At 47.7% G+C, this 20061-nt stretch overlaps 3 protein-coding genes across 4 annotated transcripts in view; 1 reads left to right on the top strand and 2 right to left on the bottom strand.

The window, feature by feature from the left end:
- Nucleotides 1–1248: 1248 nt before the first annotated feature.
- LOC130392089 (ribonuclease ZC3H12A) lies at nt 1249–10131 on the bottom strand. The gene is made up of 7 exons (XM_056602516.1): nt 9819–10131; nt 8896–9411; nt 7727–7866; nt 6167–6401; nt 5740–5846; nt 4229–5133; nt 1249–3884 (listed from the first exon to the last, which is right to left on the bottom strand). Exons 2-7 carry the CDS (start codon nt 9354–9356, stop codon nt 3789–3791), a joined length of 1944 nt encoding a protein of 647 aa, XP_056458491.1. The 5' UTR covers nt 9357–9411; nt 9819–10131; the 3' UTR covers nt 1249–3788.
- A 664-nt stretch (nt 10132–10795) lies between these two features.
- Nucleotides 10796–13575, top strand: LOC130392091 (E3 ubiquitin-protein ligase TRIM39-like). Of its 2 annotated transcripts, none has more exons than XM_056602518.1 (3): nt 10796–10969; nt 11113–11249; nt 11952–13575. In XM_056602518.1, exons 2-3 carry the CDS (start codon nt 11170–11172, stop codon nt 12286–12288), a joined length of 417 nt encoding a protein of 138 aa, XP_056458493.1. In that variant the 5' UTR covers nt 10796–10969; nt 11113–11169; the 3' UTR covers nt 12289–13575. The 2 variants fall into 2 exon arrangements, with proteins under 2 accessions (XP_056458493.1, XP_056458492.1); XM_056602517.1 differs by having other exon boundaries at nt 10906–11022; nt 11952–13574.
- Nucleotides 13576–14418: 843 nt separating this feature from the next.
- The window catches only part of mtmr11 (myotubularin related protein 11), a 29142-nt gene continuing 23499 nt past the window's right edge, over nt 14419–20061 (bottom strand). The window contains exons 13-17 of the mRNA XM_056602451.1: nt 18471–18643; nt 17841–18011; nt 17208–17450; nt 16518–16883; nt 14419–15880 (exon numbers count right to left, since the gene is read on the bottom strand). Of these exons, the coding sequence (XP_056458426.1) occupies nt 15380–15880; nt 16518–16883; nt 17208–17450; nt 17841–18011; nt 18471–18643 (1454 nt within the window). The 3' untranslated portion in view covers nt 14419–15379. The remainder of the gene's footprint in view (nt 15881–16517; nt 16884–17207; nt 17451–17840; nt 18012–18470; nt 18644–20061) is intronic.

Raw genomic sequence — 20061 nt, 5'->3', positions numbered from 1 at the left:
ATGGGGAGTTTGACCCCCTGCCCCAGCAGCCTATGGGAGGATCAATCTTCCTGCACAGCCTCTTCCAGCTCCAGAACAGAATCGGTCATGTCTTCAAACATCAGGTAGCCACTTCAACTCCAAACTGTTTTGGCAAAGGGAATACTGCTATTAGCAGGGGGCAGGGCAGTCTCAGGAGATTAGGGTGTTTGACCCCCAGCCAAAAATGTTCTGGTTCAAACCACAATGTCTGCAGTCTACCGTAGATATCACTAAGAAAGATGCCCTATCTGCTCTTTAATGAACAGAAAACTCACTGTAATTAGCTTTGGATAAAGGTGATAGATGATAACCAGCGCCTCTTAGATGTTAGAAATAGAAGTATCAGGTAATATATATGTTTCTTTCTATCAAGTTTACCATGTAATGTTGCTTGCACTCTGCTCCAATAAACACCAACATCGGCCCAGTGGACCACACTGTTTGCCGGCTGTTGTTGGATAACGTTTTTGGTTGGCGAACATGTTAAATATGTGTCATGTTAAACCTGGGCCATCACTCTACGGTTGGGCGTCTGTGTTTTTTGGGGCCTTTTTATGCAGCTTCAGAATAATTGGCGAGCTAACAGGAGAATCGATGGTTTTCTCCCAGCGTAGTTTCACGGAGAAGCTTGCGGGCGGGTCGTCGATGCTTTGCACCGCATTCCCCGATGGACCTGCAGCCGGGCCACCGCGTCAGAGTCATGCTTCCCTCCGGTCGGATCAGCACTGGCACCGTCCGCTACCTGGGCTGCCTGCAGGGCGAGGCGGAGCTCTGCCTGGGGGTGGAGCTGGCCAGCCCCGATCGGGCTTCACGACAAGACGGCAGCCATCGGGGCCAGAGCTACTTCCAATGGTAAGCCATCTCGTTGTGAGTCTCAAGGAACTGTGTTCATGCACACACAAGGGCGGCAATTTGTCATTATGAGTGTCTTAGGATTTTTTTTTCTTTGAAATGCTTCCAGTTGCAATCATGTCATTATAATCATGTCAGGGGTTGAAGAGTTATGTTAGCAGAACATTTAAGTGAGAGAAAAATTTGCACTATTTAAGAGCTGATCTAAAAAGGCCCACATTACAAGATCCTTTAACCCCACTGACATTTGTTTGTGTTCTTTCTGACGCCTTGTTCAGTTATTTGCATATTCTATAGAGTGAAGTTTTGGTTATCGCTAAACAAGGAGTGTAATATATCTTGTATTGGTGAAAGGCCAAGAGCAGCCCTAGGCCCTGCCCTGGAATTAAGTAAACACACATGCCGTGCATACTTTTACTTGGAAGTGTCTATGCAAATACACGCAGAGTGAGGACAATGCATCTAAACCACAATAACCACTGGTTCTAACGCTGCAAATTTAAATATTTGGATTGAACATTACATTTCAATTCAGTGTTTTTTTGTATGTTCAATTGCAATGTGTGCCTCAATTGTGAGTCGTTGCTGAATATATTTTGGATTTATTTTTCTGTTCCTCTGGCCAGCGACCCAGGCTACGGTGCCTTTGTGCCGTTCAGCAAACTCCTGATGGCCTGGGAGTAGAATTGACACATGGAGGAGTAGACTGTACCTGATCTGGCTGTCTCTGGACCTGATATCCTCGGGATGGTTTCAGCGAGACTGTAATGGTTTGATCTGCTATGGACTTGTTTGATCGTGTTGGTGCCAGTTTGATCTAGTTGTTACTGGGTTGAGGTTCGGATCTGGTGGATACTGGTTTTATCTGGTCATAGTATTTCTGGTCTGATCTGTTTGGTACTGGCATGATATGGTGGTCTCATCTGGTCTGTACTGGTTTCATCTGATCTTAACCAGTCAGATCCCGTTGTGACCAGTTTGATCAGATTGTTACCAGTTTGTTCTGGACGTTACTTGTTTGATCTGGTCTGTACTGGTCTAATTTGGTTGTTTGTTTGGTTGTGTGACTTGGTGATTACTGTACCTGGTTGCGTCAATCAATGTGAAAATGTGCGATTAGTAGTGTTTGAATGAAAGAGAGGGTTTGCAATAGAAACTATCTGGTTCAGATTTAACGTTAATAACAAGCAAGCAGGTAATGAAGGAATGTTTTCTTGCATTGTTTGTTCTTACGTTAATTCAATTGGCCATTTTTTCTCTCATGTATTTGTGTACTTTATTTGAAAGTTTCTGTAGAATGCTTCGATTTCAAATACATCCCGACAGGTTTAAACATTGACTTGTTGTGGGGCTTGTTTCAGGAAGTGGTTTACTGCCTTGTTGATAAAGTTAATCATTACAAGATACTTCCTTATGGCAATGCCCGATGCGTGCAGGTGTTCCCAGAAAACCTGCATACCCGCAACCTAGAACATCCTTGTAGGAAATCTAGACAACAGCCCATTCCCATTTGAATTTAACCATAAACCTGACCAAAGCAAATGATGTGCAATGAACTTTTGAACAACAATGGAAGTCTATGCAACCAAAGATAACTAACTAACCAAAGAATCACGGCACCAATCAAAGCAACACAAACATTTTAGACCACAATCTTTAATTATTTCAGTTATCAACTCTTGAAGCATACACTTTCACTTTAACTCCCAATAATAAGAATAAAGTGATAATTCCTGATCTTGAGACAAGAACTACGGGAGGCCCTTCAAAATATTGATCGCCCAATCAACGATACTTATTAAGCAAGAATATTATTAGATTGAATCTGAGGGGAAAAAAATACGGAATCTGTTTATGATGGTCTTCAGTGGATGCAATGGTTACTAATCCCAAGGCTCTGGAACACCTCATAACCATTTTTGATCAGTAAATCGAATAATCTTAACATAATCGTTACATTCTATAATAAATCTTTGATATTGACATGGTCTCTGTGTGAAACATAGATTTCAAAAAGAAGAATAGAACGGCACGAGAAAAAAAAAAGATTCAAAGTGTAGTATTCGATCTGGCAGTAAGTTTTGAAGCACAATACAGCGCTTTAAAAATCTCCCTCAAGCAAAACTTCCATCCTGCTCTCCAAAATGCAAATCCTTGTTTAACCTCATCCTGCAACAAACGCTGTGTCTATGTACCCTCCTATCAAAGTGTACATGTCACATTTTGATACAAAGATGTGTACAGCAGACAACGTACGATATGAGGACAGAGAGAAATCATATACATCATTTGAGGAATAAACAGTAATAAAAACATCAGCCAAGAAGACACAATATGCATCAACAGTCAAATCTCCAAACGCACGGGCGGTTCAGAAGCACAATCTCATCCTAAACATGGATAACTTGACTCAAGTGTCATACAATTAAACAATAACTAGATCCTGAACAGATCCATCCGCGTCCCCCATGTAAACACAAATACACAGGCAGTTTACCACAACATACTGAAACAGACAACATTCGTAGATGTTGCATTTAGACTTTTTTGAGCGAGTAGAAAAACTAGAAAAAGCTCTTAAACACACCAAGAATTGTCATTCAGGGTGGACATAAGGGTTAAAGATAGCATGTGAGGGCGGGGCAAAATCGAGGGTGGATTTGATTGGCAATCTTGGGGACACACACTGCTCCAACAGTGTTGTTATTGGTTGAAATGTTATGCCACGCCAACACAGATTTGGTGTCACAATCAAACACACAATAAAATACAGTAAGAAAAATATATTAGGATACTTTGGCTAAATTGCCCTTTGTGGTCCATTGAAATTACGTGTCGCCGTGATGGATGAACTGACGGTCGTCACAGGTCATCACAGGTCACCTGGATCTTGGAGGTGGATCTGGAGAAGGAAGTCAGAAGACCTGTCCCTGAGCTTTGAGCCTCAGGATCTCTGCTGCCAGTTTCTGGGCATCCGTGAGGTGTGGGAACATCTCCATCACTGCATCCACCTGACAGGAGAAGTTCAAGATAGCATTGATTCAGGGTCCAGGAGTCAAGTTGCTAGAGAAGCAGATGAAAAGGTCCTGGGTTCGATCCCCAAGGTCCTCAGCCTTGTGTAGGCCACCCTGAACGAGTTGCTTAATTCCTAAGGTTTTTTTTCTTTCTATTTTGTTGCTGTGGTTTTGTTACTATCATAACAGCACTAACATAAACACTTCGGCACTTTGGCAATATATTTAGCTCAAATATATAAACAACATATCGATCACGAAATATCAGTTTGATTGTCCACAGATACATTTATGGTAGCAATAAAGATAACAGCCATGTGTAGTTCAAAATTGATCTTTACCTGATAGGGGTTAAAGATGGCTTGCAGTTTCTTGCGGAGATCAAGCCTATCTGGGTCAAAGGCTGGCGAACCCATCTGAGATGGTGCCCATGGATGAGACATGGGATCCCGGTACGCACAGCTTTGGCCCCCAGGCTGGGAGGGACCCCCACGGGGCCCTGAGGGACTGCAGGGTCCCCTGGTCTCGTGGGGCATCGACAAGTACTTAGGCTGCTGCTGCTGCTGGTTGTGGTTCTGCTGTCTGCTCTGTCGGGGGGGCCCTGGCAGGCTGTAGTACTGGTGCATGCTGGGAGGGTAGGCATGGGGCGGGAAGGTGTCGTATTTGGGAATGGAAGCGGAGGAGATAGAGGAGGAGGAACAGCAGGGGTAGTGTCCTGCGGAGGGCTCAGCGGGGGGGCAGCACCCACACATGGAGCGGGGGCCGGGCCCCTCCAGATACACTGAGGGCTGCGCGGGTCTGGACCACGGCGAGTGGCCGTCGCTTGAGAACTGGCCTTCGTAGGAGCCCAGGCCCGAGTCCTGGGACAGGCCCGAGTTGGTGGGGTGGTGGGAGGGACAGGCGCGGCCTGGCCAGTCCTTTTGGGCCCAAGTCGCAGAGGTGTGGTTCTGGGTGGTCCTGCCACCTTCCTGGCAGATCAGGAAGTTCTCGGTTACCTTGGCAGGCTGGGCTGCGCCTCGGGGCACCAGGGACGGCCAGGGCTCCGTCTCCAGGTCCAGGGAGCCCGGGTTGGCTGCCGGGCCCGGGGTGAAGGGAGGCCCCCTGGGTGGCGGCCGGTACTTCCTCTCGGGTCTGGAAGTGGACATGCGAGCCTTGTCCCTCAGCTCATCGGCCAGGGAGCTGTAGGCCTGGTTGGCCCGCTCCGGATGGTAGAACTTACACTTTAAGCCATAGGTGCACTTCTTATCTGCAAGGAACAGGACATGAATATGAATATGAATATGTAATAAGTCTAATAGCGTAGTAATGATTAGTGGATTCATAGATTGGTTGGTTGATTTTTTTTTAATAATATTGATATTTGTCAATATGAAAAATCCAAAACACCAGCTGCTTATGGCTTAGAAATCTCTAAAAATACGTGCAATACTTAAGTAGACTAAGTTAGGCAGAGTGTAATTTAAAAAGGAGTTGAGATGGGATTTCATTCAATTCATTTTTTGGCAAACTCAAAGATTTCCATTTCGTTTTCTTTGCCGTCCTTTTTTTCAGAGATACAAGCAGTGTCTTCACCATCAACCAGGTCATGACATTTATATTTCTGCAAATGCAAGGACTTTCATAACTGGGCCATAGGCTCAATCTGTATTGTCGCAAGTAATTCTTCAATAGACAGGGAATTAGCAGACATGTATTCACATGAAAACCTTTGAGATTGCAACTTTAAAGTAAAACCTAGAAGCAATCACATATTTTCCTATGAGGCCTAACGACCTGCTGTTCTGCTCTTCACAGATCAGAATGAGAACAGAGCACTCTGGATCAGGTGAAATGGTCTCTGGTTGGGTCGTACCATAAGGACAGAGGGGTCGGTTGGGCTCAGACACCAGAGGCTTCTTCCTCAGGAAGTTATCCAGACTCGGGCCATGGCGCCCTAGAGGGTCATCAGGGGGCATGAACCTATAAACAGGAAACAGGAAGTAGAAAGCAGGATTGCATAAGAAATAATGGGGAATTGATATCGAAACAGAACAGAGACACAAAAAGGAAATGCTCAGTATATATATATTATATTTGATTGAATACTCACATTTATACAAATGTACTCAAATGAATAGTACAATTTACACAAAAAGGGGATTATAAAACCAGCTTAAAGGGGGTAAACAAATATTTAACTTTGACGCAAAGTTTACATAAATTTTACATCCCCAAAAAAACGCCTAAAAACAAACTGCAGCGCGAGAACAGAGAGGAGGCGTGAAGCGGCTGGGACCTACTTATCGTTGACGAAGGAGTACATGAGCAGGCACTCCTCGATGCACTTCCTCCATTCGGGCCGCTCCGCCTGCAGGTCCTGGTAGGTGTCGTTGGACACGATCACGGCGCCCAGCTCGTACGCCAGCTTCACGATGAAGCGGTCGTCGTAGCACACCACCCGCTTCCCCCCGACGCGGCGCGACGGCGTGAACACCAAGATCTTCCTCTTCTCCAGCTCCGTCAGAATGTACTGGTCTGAAACATCATCATCATCATCATCATCAGCACACAATCATGCATGCCCCTTTGTTATGCCACACGCCAAAAAAATGTCCTCTAATGTACTTCTTCACGTGCTTCAGACGATTTGTCACTCAGATGTGTCACTCTTGTGTGGCTGCAGCTCAGGGTGCATTGTTCCTCTTCAGGCGGCTGTGCGACGTATCGTTTTGAACCCTTGATGTTGCACACGCAGAAATGGAGCAGCGGGCCACAGTGCATATTTGAGACGTTATGTAATCAAAACAAACAATGGTGTTCATGTTGGTTGTAGACAATGCAACCGTATAGGTGCGCGTGTGTGCGCTATGCGTCATGCATTTTCCTCCTCTTCCGTTAAACATGTCAACCATTTCTACCATTAGCGCTCGATCGACTGTTGCTGCTGGTTTTCTAATACGGATTAGTGATTGACGAGCAAGCAGTTGTTGATGGGTTTCAAGTGGCTATGTGGCTTCTATCTAAGCTGTGTTTTGAATTGATGACTCGTATTCGATTGATTTATTAATTCATTATTTTATTCCAGAGCTCCTTGACCCATGTTGTAGATGGCGTTTGAGGCAGATGTGAAGCTATTATTAACAAGTGTCGCCAAGAGTCTTACAGTCTGGCAGACTCAGTCCGCCAAGCTGGGCGTGTCAAAAAAATAAAACAGCTTTACTTCCTTGCAGGGTTTTTCCCCAGAAGTTGAACCTTATTTCCTGGAATCGAGTAAGGGAAGGTGATTACTCCACCTCCAACCCAGTTTTGAAAGTGTTTTGTCGTGACATAAACAGGTCCAATGTGTATCAGTACACATTGGACTCCGGTCAATGGTACATTCTATGTCCATTACCTACATTCTAGTTTTGTGTGTGCGTGTGTGTGTGGTATTTCAACTAGCTAGATCAATGTTGCCTGACGCGACACATACACATTAAAGGAGTCTATGATTATAGATTTTAACAAGTGGAATTTACTGAATATGCTTGTGTTGTGTGCAGGCAAGGGCATGGCAAACAATCACCGGGTTCGTCTATAATGAACTCTGTCTGCAATGTGATGTCACAACATGAACTGCACCACCCAATGGGGAAGTCTTCCAGCAGATAAGACTGCGGGTACAATGTACACCACTGCATTTAGCGTGTTCTTTAATGTCGCGTGGGTAAAGGCCGAATCTTAGTCTAGCTAGGCCAAACAAAGGGCAGACTGTGTCCCCGCGGGGAAGCATTTCAACCGATACCGTAGAAACCACAAAAAACGGTGTGCATTGTGGGGATTGTGGGACATGTAAGGGGGGGTTCTTGGGGCGGCCTCACCTGTAATCTGTGCGTCGGGACGAGGCTGCTCCTTGCGCCACGAAGGGACGAACACGGTGATGGCGGTGTGTCCTCTGAGCAGGAAATAGTTGACAGCTAACAGGATGCCCTGGCAGGAAAACGCTTCCTTATTTCCGTGACTGAAAAGAAACAAAAGGAGAGGGGCAATTATTAAATTGAAAGGAAATGAATTGTTCCTGGCACTGTTTACAGACTTCTCACCTCCAGGAACCACAAAACACGAGCGCGGGCGTCAATGAATTGAATTGATGTGAGTCAGCTTCTGCGGTGGCTGGGTCAGAGCGGCAAATAGGTGATGGATCATGGAGATTAGAGTCACATACTTCCAATCAGATATTAATCAGCTTCGGTAAATATTCCCACAGTGAATGTGTCCTCCAGCCCTAAACCCTCATTTGTGCATATTTAGTCGGCCCGTTGAAGACAAATTCCCCCGCGAGGGAGCAAGGGATCAGTCACGTAATGGGAGACTGAGCGGAACGGCTCTGCTTCTTACAACAGACGGATGTTTGGAGGGGGTTGTGTGCTCAGGATTTGCATATTGTGGAGGAAACCTTATGCTGAACACGCACGGGCACGACCGCTCACGCCCTCGATGGTTGGACTGATGTTCAGCCCTGGGCCTGGTGCGGTCCCATGTGGGTTTGACCATTCAACGGACCGGGGTTTTAAGAATAGTAGAATAGATGTTAGTAAGGTGGGCCTTTGTGACTTTTATTTTCTCTCTATCTGTGGAAGTGTTGACCTTTCAACGTAGAACGGAAGGCAATGGACGCAGCCCAAGGAAACGCAGAACTTGATATAAATGATTCATAACTTCTGCTGAGCTTTGCACTGCTGAACATGCTGCCTCTGAGGCGATTGAAGAGGAACTCGCCTTTTCATAGAGAATCTGTGTTTTCACAAACACTTAGATTATTTATAAACTAGTTATTTCTGCTTGAATAAGAATTGTACATGAGCCTGGATACCTTTCAGTGTTTTACTGATGCTGTTGTTAGCACAGTGATATTGATCCAATAAAATAAAAATTATGCATGCAGTGTGGCTTGACATTGTTGCCACGGCAGCGTGCACCACACAACGATGGACGCTGAAACCAGCCAAACCCTGAATGAAGGAATTTATAGTTTGAAAGTTGAGTTCACCTCATGGCGACGTTGCTGCCGTCGATGACCACGGCCTTCAGCTCGTCCTCATCTTCACCCTCCTCCTCTGCTGAGGGGGGAGGAGGAGGGGGAGGAGAGGGGGTTGATACGAAACCCCCCAATGCCGCCCTGCTACCAGGACGCCCCCCGGGCCCCAGCGTGTCCCTTTGCCCTGCGGCGGGCCTCTGGTCTGCCTCGGCTACGCTGGGGGAAGAGGAGCCCCCGGCCTGCTGGTGGCTCTTGTTCCCCACCAGCTCCCCGAGGACAGAGTTGGTGTCGGTGCTGGGGCCCAGCCTCCGCAGTGTGGCATGGACCTCCATCGGGGAGAACCCAAGCTTCCTGAAAAAGTCAAGCCGCAGCGGGTCTCCCTCCTGTGGGTCCGGGGGCAGGGCTTGGACCGGCCCAGACATGGTGCCGTATCGGGGGGCTGTGGTCGGCTGCTGTCCTGGGTTCAGGAGCATAGGAGGCTGCCCGGGTTCCGTTGGGAGTCACCCTTAACCCCTACGCTGATATCCGCTGTACAGAAGGGGGAACAACTGCATTAACCTTAATGCGAGTAAAACGTTTGAACGTTTTAACACTAGAAAAAGTTAAAGTAGCAGCTTTTGTAAATTCATACTGGATTCCATTTAATTTCATGCTATATAATAACCACTAATAGTTTGTAATCAGATCGGTTCGAACATTTAGGTTACCAGTCTATTTTTTTGCGACTACGTCAAGTTTTGTACTCGAATCATAGAAAGTGTCGCCAGAATAGTTGAGGGTAAACCAAACCAAACCAGACCGTTAGTCCCGCCGAGCAGAACCAAACACGAAACGCAGAACAGTAACTGAGCACCCAACAAGAGACACTCACAGCTTTACAAACACTGCCGACTGAACACGTAATAACAACACGGAAAACTGCCTTGCAAACTTACCTGGAAGGTGAAAAAGTAAGCGTAAACGGGATGCCGCGGAGAGGTAAAACCTTGAGTTATATCAGCAGGAGACAGTATCGAAGTAAACTTCAGCAGCCTCTTTCCGCGTCCCATTGATCACAAGTGCTGACACGTACAGTAGACTTATGCATAGTTCCTCCCTCTTTCCGTCCTCTGAATCGCAGCTACATTTGCATATAACAGAGCAGTTAAAGTAGGCCCAGGTCCCTGCGGCTTTGAAAAACAAAGCGACACTCGTTGTACCATGTCTGACACTACCTGTAATTGACACGTTTGGCCTCGGTTCAATGTGTCACCCGAGGACATTTTTTGAGTATGCTTAAAAAAATGAAGTGCCTATTCTAGAACTTTTGCGCTGATTTATTTGCCCGCTAGATGTCCTCCCTGGACACACGTTAACGTGTCCCTGACATTGTTTTTTTTAACATAGTTCTGGTTGTGTGGTTGAGGACCTGGTTTTGTACTTGTTTTTTACAGGATAGTCAGCTTTCGGACATATAATAACTAATAACAATTTAGATGTGGATGTTTGTGCGCGTGTATGTGTGCGTGTGTATGTGTGTAAGCCACTTAAAACAACCCCTATTTCAAAATGATTTATATACGTGGGTCCATTTTACTCACGGGCTTCACCTGCTTGTCAACGATGCATGGACATATCCCCCAGGTCGAACCCCTCGGGGACTAAATGACCCATAACCTTTCAGAATGTTCCTGTCGGAAGGGCCTCCTACGCAATAATCACTTATCTTGGATGTACAAGTTATGTCGCCACAGTGGTAATTTGATGCATTATCACAAATTATACATTTAAATAATATATTTAAATACATTTAGCACGACATTCATTTAGTTCGTTTATAAAATGAACAATCAAAAAATCTTAACGACTCGCAATGACCAAGAATATCGTAGGAATACAACGAGGGGAGGAAAGCATGTGCTCCAGTTGTAGCTCATTGGTGGAGTCAGGCGCCCACTGATTGACGCGCAGTAATTGGCGCAGCTGCGCCTCCTGCGTTCAGTCCCGTCTCCACGCGCCCGCGGATCTGAGCTTGAGGTACCTGCGTGGATTGCGGCGCGATCTATCGAGTCGTTGATTGATCATCCCGCCATTCGCTACATCGAAGGTGATGAATGGCTGATGCTTTGTTTACGTGCGTAGATCATCTGCCTACTTGCGGCAGGCGTACTTTGTCATATGCAATACATTTAAACGAGGTTTTTGAGCTCAGGAGCAACAAAATACTATTTTATTGTCCTACAATATGAGCGAGGCGAGGGGAGCGTGCCGTAGACGCCAGGTGGTTCCAGTGTTGGCTGGAGGACCATGAGATGCAGCGGCATGGATCTGTTCTGGAGAATCTTAGCTGCCTTCAGCTTCGACTGTTTTAAGGATTCAACTTCGAGGTATGTGTGATCAAAATGATGTTTCCTGGCCTGTTGGCCATGGTCTATTTTTTGCAATAGGCTAAGATAATTCCATATGGGATATTGGTTGTGGGTCCGTACCAATAGCCCCGTGGATTATGTAACGTTAGACATGGATTTGTTATTGAATTAACAACAACCGCACTGATTACTAACCGTGCCCAGTTTTAATGATAGCTTTAATGGTGCATACATGTACTAGGATATAATCTAACAATGAAGGAATAAGGGCTATCGGTTCATTTCAGTTGTTATGACAACTGGGCTTTGAATTAGTAAAAAGCGACGCCTTTGTGTTGCTCATCAACGCCACGTTTAGTCTGGAGCCAAATAAACCCATTCCACATTCTGTTCACGGCACAGACTTTAATAATGCGGCTAATATTCAGTTAAAATTCTTAGTCACAGTCACCTTTTTTGCTCATTTTTTCTCTCACATTAAGTACATCCTCAACAGAGCATAAAAGCATTTGTTTTGTATGTTTAAATCTTACCTTTAAACATTTAACGTTCAATACTACACGCAAAATAAATAACCAACAAATTTCTGCTCTCATATCCTTCCCTCACATGCAAACTCTGGCAGAGAGAGACCTCATGATCGAATAGGGTGTCTTTGAGAAGTGCTATGTCACACCCTACTCCACTCATCCACTCCTCTTCCCCTCCTCCCCCCATCAGGTCTCCCACAAAGCTGGGCTCCAGCCGGGCCGGCAGCCTTGGCAGCAGCTCCCTGACGGGGTCCCTGTCCCTGGGGCCCGAGTTGCCCCACTGCCAGAACTGCATCTCCTACGACGCCCACCTCAAGCGCCTGTCCTGTGGCCACCTGTACTGCAGCGCCTGCACCGACCACATCGTCAACAAGGCCTTCGAAGACATCGAGGGCCTCTCCGACTACCCCTGTCCCATGTGCAAGTCCATCCGCCAGCTGGTGGGGCTGGGGCCCGGGGCCCACTCGGGCTGCTTCTACGGGCCCTACAGTGTCCTGCAGACCGCGGAGACTGAGCGCGCCTGCTAGCGCCGTCGCGATGGCTGGTGACTGCAGCTGACGAGACACGTCGGATAGGTGGAATGTAGGGGGGGGGGGGGGGGCACCCTCCTCAATTGCTTCTATGAGTGTCCTCACCGTCCCCGTGGTAACTCGGTACCGAGATACCAAAGCCTGATGTCTGATGCTCTTAGGGCACTGGATGGACGGACTGACAGACCCACAGGCAGGGCATCGGGTTTGGCTAATCGGAGGCTCTTCTGTATGAATGTAAACCGCTGGGCAGGGAATCGTTGGGATCATCTGCACATGTGTTGTCCGTGGCTGTTGTTCTGGTGTCCTCCGCCAAATGGAGATCTGTGTCATTACAGAGAGTGGCCGCCGAGCACCTCGGTACACTGAAGGGCCCCTTGCTTATCCACAGGCGTGACGCTGAGGAGCCACCTCAATGTAGCCCGGATGTACGACGGGTAGGTCAGCCTACCCGTTGGTACGGTCCACTGGGCAGGCTGGTGTGCAGATCTGTCGTCACTCAGCTAGGCGGACACTTGGTGGTTAAGAGAGGGTAGGTATTATTGTGATGGCTAACCAACGTTCCGCCTGGTAGTAAAATAGGGGCCCTTTAACACACTCATTTTAGTTTAACATGCGTGGTCTTAGATCATCAACCCCAGTTGAGATTTTTTTTTACATTTAAAGCTGTCAAACAGTTACTCTGCGAGTCAATGTCTTGTTTTCTCTGAAAGTTTAAACATTTGCACTTTTTTTTTGATTTTACTGACTTTTAATGCTTATTGTCAAAGAGTATTTGCTATTCTGCTTAAAAGGGTTTCAGATGATATTGTTCATACTTATTTTGTTTAGAAAATAAAGCTTGAGCTGTGTTTGACTCCCAAGAGCTGAGATGAATTGTGCTGGACATTGAAAACGAGAGGGGAGCGATTTATGAATTGATGCCATTTATTGAGCAGGGTCATCGCAAGTTGCTAGAAATGTATGAACATATGGCAAATGACAGCATTTGTATCAAAACTGAAGTATCCAACGGTTCAGGCCCGCGGTGATAATGTGGTCCCAAAGCCCTTGTATACAGAGAACCACCATGTTAAAGGTCAATGCAACTGAATAATGATGAATGATTCTCAATGGAAGACAAGCAAACGCATTGGCATCACAATACCGTAGATCCCGATCCGGTGACGGATATCTCAACGTACCTTGATATTTCAACGATGAATATTTACAGCAGTTTAATAATTCAGATCAAGGGTTGAGATACCGAAATGACACGTCCTCCATCATCCACATAATAACCTCCTTGAGAACAAAGCTTGTTTATAATTTGATATCTACATCTCAGATTGGTGTCTTCACGGGCCTGGCTGAGGGTGGCTGTGCGTGACGCCCTCAGTCCAACCAGAACAACCTGTTGTGGTTTCAGCCATGGATGGAAGGACTGTGCCTCCCTGATTTTTGTAATGCAGTCAGGTCCTTGCAGGCCCTCTTTGGCCTCGTTTCTCTGCTGAATACTAATGCCATGCCAACGCTTGCCCTGCTAATGACGGACAGGCGGTCAGACACCGGTCTCCCTCGGAGAGTACCTTGTAAGGTGAGATGGACTTGTCTGGGGGGATTATTCCCATGATGCACTGCTTTCCACAGAAGACCCTTCTGACTGGACTGAGCAAACCAAAAGGTTACCTAAAGTAAACAGTCTCTAACCTAATACTTAAACCTGACTATAGCGTCATACCTAAACATGACCAACTCTAACTTTATGCCTAAACCTGACCAATTCTGCCTGATACCTTAACTTGAACCTCTCAAACTTGGTACATAAATGCATTATAGGAATTAGCACTAGAATACATAGAGATGCCATTAGAAACTGTGGTGTGACACAGGAAGTTGCCATTTTCCCCAACAGGAAGCAGAACATACAGCTATGGGTAATCTCAACAGCCACAGCGGTTAACACGTCAAGTTAACCAGTAAAAATACTCAATAGCAAAAGTGAATAGATGAAAGCTGGATTCTCACACAAACACACACAGCATCATTTGAAATGAAATGCACATTGTTTCAACCGTCTATATATATATATAACCGTCTGTATATATATATATATATATATATATATATATATATATATATATATATATATATATATATATTCTAATACTGAACAGTCCACCAGAATTCAGCCATAAGTGCCCATCGTGCCACAGAGGCAGAGGATTTCTTTGTAACACAGGGCTGAATATAAATCCCTTGTGCGTGCTGCCGGCGGGCGCGCGCGTGGAGAGATGTGAGAACAGGACCAGAATAGCTTTCATGCCCTAAATTCTAGATTTCAGCTCACTGGACTGTTTTCCTGGAGAGCACATTGAGCACCTGCGTGTTCGGCCTGCTTTATGTCCGGTGTGCTTTCGGAACACTCTGTCCTGCACTCTGCACTCTGTAAATGAGAAGGTTGCAACGCATCATATTTGTACCGGTCAGGAGGTGCTGTACAGAAGCCTCATGAAGTGTCAGGGGTCAGTGCTAGGGGTCAGGGGGTCATCCGTTAATCCATAATGATCTCCATACCTGCCATACATACATACGTGGAGTTTCCATCCAACAGTCTTAGCTTCTTCTCTTTGTGACTAGTCACTAGAGGATATAGCCAACTTCAAAAAGGTTCAGGTGACTGAGGACCCACTCAGCTCTTGTATAATTACAGATTTTCTGTCCATAATTCTTCTTGGTATTAGCCTTTATACAATACGGATACAATTACCATGAATTAAATACTGATAACTTGAATTCTGTGAAAAGTCACAAACAAAGTAGTTGTCCAACGTTGTCCAACTCTTGAACACCTCAGATACAAGTCAGGGTGCCTCCATCGCTCCTGTAAAAACCCTTCAATCAGGTCCCCTCCTACTGTCGCCCCTGACAACCAGGTCTCTGAGTAACCTCCTCCTCACTCCATTGTGATTGGTCCATCTCAGAACTCAAGGGCGGGCCCTTTGTAAATAATCCCCAGTCATTGGGGGAAACAGCTCTTCAATATAATAGAGAGCAGGGGGGGAAGGGCCGTGGCAGCTGGGCACCGACAGTGGGGTGGGCGGAGCTCTCAGGAGCCAATGGTAGGCCTGTTGCCGTGCGGCAGCTTGGCGTTGGGGTAGTAGCGCGGCTCGGCGCGGGGGTCCTGCGCCGATGAGGCCGGGGGACCGAAGAGGAAGGTGTGTTTGGCGCTGCCGCTGGCGCTGGGGTGGTCCTTATGGGCGGCAGACGAGGAGGAGGAGGAGGAGGAGGAGGAGGAGGAGGCGGAGGAGTTAACCCTGGAGGTCTTGGGGTTGGAGGAGCTGCTGGAAGAGGTGGGAGCAGGAGGCACCGGGCGGGCCTGGGCCCGCGGGGCGGGGAACAGGAAGGTGCCGTTGTTGGTGTTCTGGTTGAGGTTGGCGTCGGGCCGGCGGTGGCGGGGCGGCGGGGGTTTGTTGATGGTGGAGGCGGTGCTGGAGCTGTTGGAGGAGGAGGCGGAGGCCAGGGCCAGCTGCTCGCTGAGCTGCTGCACCTCCAGGGCCAGACGCACCAGCGGGTGGGCGTGGTTGGAGGAGACGGGGTGGGAGAACGCCTGGAGGGAGAGAGGGGACGCACAGGTCAGGTCACAAATAGTCAGATATCCACCCAGAGCCTTTCCACTGGGAGTTGAATACACTTGCCACACAAGTTTCCCATCCATCCAACGGGATACAAAGCGTGCGTGTTGCAATCACAACGGTATCCATCAACAACTTGTTAGTAAGCCTCATCTATAGATCTGATGGGACATGACCCAAGTATAACTAGGTGACAAGGGAGAGGACAAAATAAGTGTGTAAGGTGAAGTGATGAGGTGTTGGGAGATTTGTGTCCTTTCGTTTGTGGTTTGGCGGGTTGAATTGATTTGAATGCCTTGGTGGTTTCAGGTTGGATGTGTGTGGGTTGGGCTATTTGTCACGTAAATCAGCCACATGGATAACTGGATGTAGAATTAGAGACATGCAAATGTTTAATATCTGGTGGGGCGGGACAGCAGCAGGTTACTGCTGTCCTTCAGCACGCAACATGCATTCAGCATCGGGCTTTCAGCATAGGGCTTTACAGCATTCAGCATAGGGCTTTACAGCATTCAGCATAGGGCTTTACAGCATTCAGCATAGGGCTTTTCAACATAGGGCTTTACAGCCTTCAGCGTTCAGCACAGGGCCCCCTCCCTTCTCGGGTCCTACCTGAGCATGCAGCACCCCCCTCAGATAGCACTCCTTCCACACCCGCATGCAGGGCCCCAGAAGGAGGGGCAGCAAGGGCTCGTAGTGGTCCAGGGGTGACCCCTGGGGGCCCGTGGTGGAGGTGGAGGTGGAGGTGAGGCCCTGGGGGGCATCGGTCAGAGCCGTGGCCTTCAGCAGCCTCTCCAGGCCGGACAGGCTCTCAGAGGAGGGCGCCCTCCGGTGGCTCCTCTTGTAAACAGCAGCAGCAACGCCTCCACCTCCCCCACCTCCTCCTCCTCCTCCTCCCCGCCAGGGCAGGAGGTTCGTGGGTGAGGAGAACGAGCCCCTCGAGAGAAGGAACACCGAGCCCTGGACGGTGTCGCTCATCTGGAGGTGGAGGAGGAGGAGGAGGAGGAGGAGGAGCAGAGTCGAGGAAAGAAGAGGAGATGGAGCAGGAGAGGACAGGCGAGGGAGGAGGAGAGAAAAGGAGGCAGGGTGGAGAGAGAAATTCACATTAAACCAACAACTCCCAAATGAGTTATCTCTCAAGGAAATGACACAGCAAACAGGGATTCATGCTTCACGAGAGTGGCTGGTAGTACTGACTCCATGCAATATTAACAACCACCACAAGAGAGCAGAGCGGCATCGCTACAATATATTTTTGGGCATTGTGAACAACGACTCTACAACGAATCAGGGGAGGCCTACCCTGCGGATGTCCGGGTTGGTGTTGAGGTTCCCGTTTAGAACCACGGGGGGCGGGGGCGTGGGGGGCGTGGGGGGTACGGGCTGGGTGAAGCGGGACAGCCGCCCGCCGCCGTACTGCAGCGCCCAGTCCCAGACGGAGGGTAGGGGGGGGTCCACGGAGTCCGTCGGCGACGACAGTGACAACCCCCCCCTCGGGAGCACGTCCCGCCAGCCGTTGACGGGGGTGTAGGTCTGGGTCAGGTGCTGCAGAGGGGGGGCAAGCCAGAGACAGACAAGTGAGGGGGGAGGTGGGGGTATGGGTGGGCTCTGCGGGCTGAAGCCCCGAAGAGGTTAGAAACAAGCTTCCCGGTGATGAACACTTTGTTGTCTGGTGAGGCAGCAAAAAGGCTTTTCTTTAGGTAACCATCTAACCCCCCCCACCCCCCCAATTGGCAGACCGTGCGTAGATTAAAAGCATTTAGTGTCTTGCTTTGAGTTAAGAAATACAAATAACAAATACACACTCATGTGTCACATGGTAACAAACAACGTAGCACGTCACATGTCCTAGTCCTCACTCTGTTATATTTTGTTTACGGTTAAACCATGAATGCTTCGCTCTGACCTCGAGATAGCCTGACCTAGACAACGTACCTGTGTGCGCTTGCAGCGTTCGCGCTGGCAGTTGGCCAGGAAGCTGGAGAACAGGGGCAGGTGCGTGCTGTCGTAGAGCGCCAGCAGGAAGTGGTCCGTCAGCTGGAAGCGGGACGGGAACTGAGACCAGAGCTGCCACACACAGTCCAGGAAGAGGAGGAACACTGGGGCCTGGGAGACAGAGAGAAACAGACAGAGAGTGAGAGAGACAGCGAGAGAGACAGAGACAGAGAGAGACAGAGAGAGAGAGAGACAGAGAGAGAGACAGAGAGAGAGAGACAGAGCCAGAGAGAGAGAGACAGAGAGACAGAGAGAGAGAGAGAGAGAGACATAGACAGAGAGACAGAGACAGAGAGAGACAGACAGAGAGAGACAGACAGAGAGACACAGACAGAGAGAGACAGACAGAGAGTGAGAGACAGAGTCAGACAGTGAGAGAGACAGAGAGACAGAGACAGACAGAGAGTGAGAGAGAGAAATTTGGGTTTTATTTTTTTCCAATTAAAAAAAAAAATACACCATACCAATACACTGCACAAGTAAAATCTTGGCCACGCACACACACATGTGTACAGCACACACACACACACACACACACACACACTTAAACATCACACCCATCCCTCTGACCTCCTCCTTGTCGTTGTCCCGGTGATAGTTGAGGCGGCTGTAGAAGCGGTGTCCGGACATCACCCACTCCTTCTGCACCAGTCCCTGGAAGCCCTCCTGGGTGCGGCAGTGGGGGTCACACATCACCTGCACCAGGCTGGACACCAGGCAGCCCATGTCACGGTCCTCCGACTCTGTCGCCGCGGGAACCGGCCACGGAAGACACACGGTAAGAACAAGAAGGTGCCGCCTACTCCATCCCTCACTTCAATACGATTTAAATCAGAGAGTTTCATTGTTGTGGAAGGAAACTGAAAGGAACCTTGAAAGGAACATTGACATTGCCGGAGTAGATATGAAATAACTAAGTGCTTCCACAAATAAATTCAGAAAAGTGAAAGATAAAAGTACCAGGACAGAAGCATTGCAGTAGAAGTCGGGGTGGGAGTTAGAACTATATCCTGGAACTGGGCAGCAGAATGAGGCTTGTACTAGATCCGTACTTTACCGATCCTCATAGAAATGATTGATATAGAATGTATACACAGTTATATACTATAAAGAGGTATAAAGTAAAATATTAAATTGTATAAAAAAGGGAGTTCTCTCTCTCTCTCTCTCTCTCTCTCTCTCTCTCTCTCTCTCTCTCTCTCTCTCTCTCTCTCTCTCTCTCTCTCTCTCTCTCTCTCTCTCTCTCTCTCTCTCTCTCTCTCTCTCTCTCTCTCTCTCTCTCTCTCTCTCTCTCTCTCTCTCTCTCTCTCTCTCTCTCTCTCTCTCTCTCTCTCTCCCTCTCCCCAGGGGGGCTGTGTAGCAGCTCCCCTGCGCCTCAGCATGCCTGGGGGTGTAACCAGCACTCCTCTGAACTTTCCCCTGAGCCCACTGATCTCATTGACAAGGTGCTTACTGTGTGTGCGTGTGTGTGTGATTGAGTGTCAGGTTTAGGAGCATACTTTAAGCGAGAGTAAGAGTGTGAGAAAGACAATATCAAGCAAACACAGCCAAAGGTGTCATATCTCTGGCGTCAATACTGCGTGGAAAGGTTTCTTTCTTTTTTTTTGCCTTAAAACGTCCTTTCCTCCCATGTTCCCAGTCTCCAGATGTGGGGAACCGTCTGTTTGACTGTGGTTCTGAAAACATCTGGCTACTTAACATGGCAACATTAAGAGCCGAACAACGCTAAGCGATAACAAAAGCACAATAAACAGCAGCTAACTAGTCAAGCGCTGTGGGAAACTTAATAGGCTTTGCCAGGAGTGTACTATTCGCATGATACTATTGCTTTCCACTCAATCATAACCCAGAATTCCCTAAACTTTGTAGATATACTCAAACCTGCTTCATCTATCATGTCATTATAGCAGTGTATCACTTCTGATGCCTGAAATTAAATTGAGCAACTAATGATTGAACTAATGAATCAACCATCGCAATTTAGGAATAACATTTTGAAGGAAGGTGTTTGCCCCAGTAACATTTTCCCATAGCTCTGATGTGAACATCCTTCAGATCACGGGAAACCACTCTCGGAGCAGATATTTTCCCCAAGAAAAAACCACCATCCTATCAGATCATCAAGGAGCGGTGGGTGATCAGCGCAGGGCTGCCATTGTGG

Source organism: Gadus chalcogrammus, chromosome 11, assembly GCF_026213295.1.
Source record: "Gadus chalcogrammus isolate NIFS_2021 chromosome 11, NIFS_Gcha_1.0, whole genome shotgun sequence".
NCBI lineage: Eukaryota > Metazoa > Chordata > Actinopteri > Gadiformes > Gadidae > Gadus > Gadus chalcogrammus.
This window is presented reverse-complemented; position numbering and strand designations above follow the sequence as displayed.

Coding starts and splice junctions, on each gene's coding strand:
- LOC130392089 (XM_056602516.1), bottom strand. CDS start 9,356: ATGCTCCTGAACCCAGGACAGCAGCCGACCACAGCCCCCCGATACGGC. Junction 6,402..7,726: donor TCCCGACGCACAGATTACAG/GTGAGGCCGCCC, acceptor ATGATGTTTCAG/ACCAGTACATTCTGACGGAG. Junction 5,134..5,739: donor CCGACCCCTCTGTCCTTATG/GTACGACCCAAC, acceptor TGTTCCTTGCAG/ATAAGAAGTGCACCTATGGC.
- LOC130392091 (XM_056602518.1), top strand. CDS start 11,170: ATGAGATGCAGCGGCATGGATCTGTTCTGGAGAATCTTAGCTGCCTTC. Junction 11,250..11,951: donor TTTAAGGATTCAACTTCGAG/GTATGTGTGATC, acceptor TCCCCCCATCAG/GTCTCCCACAAAGCTGGGCT.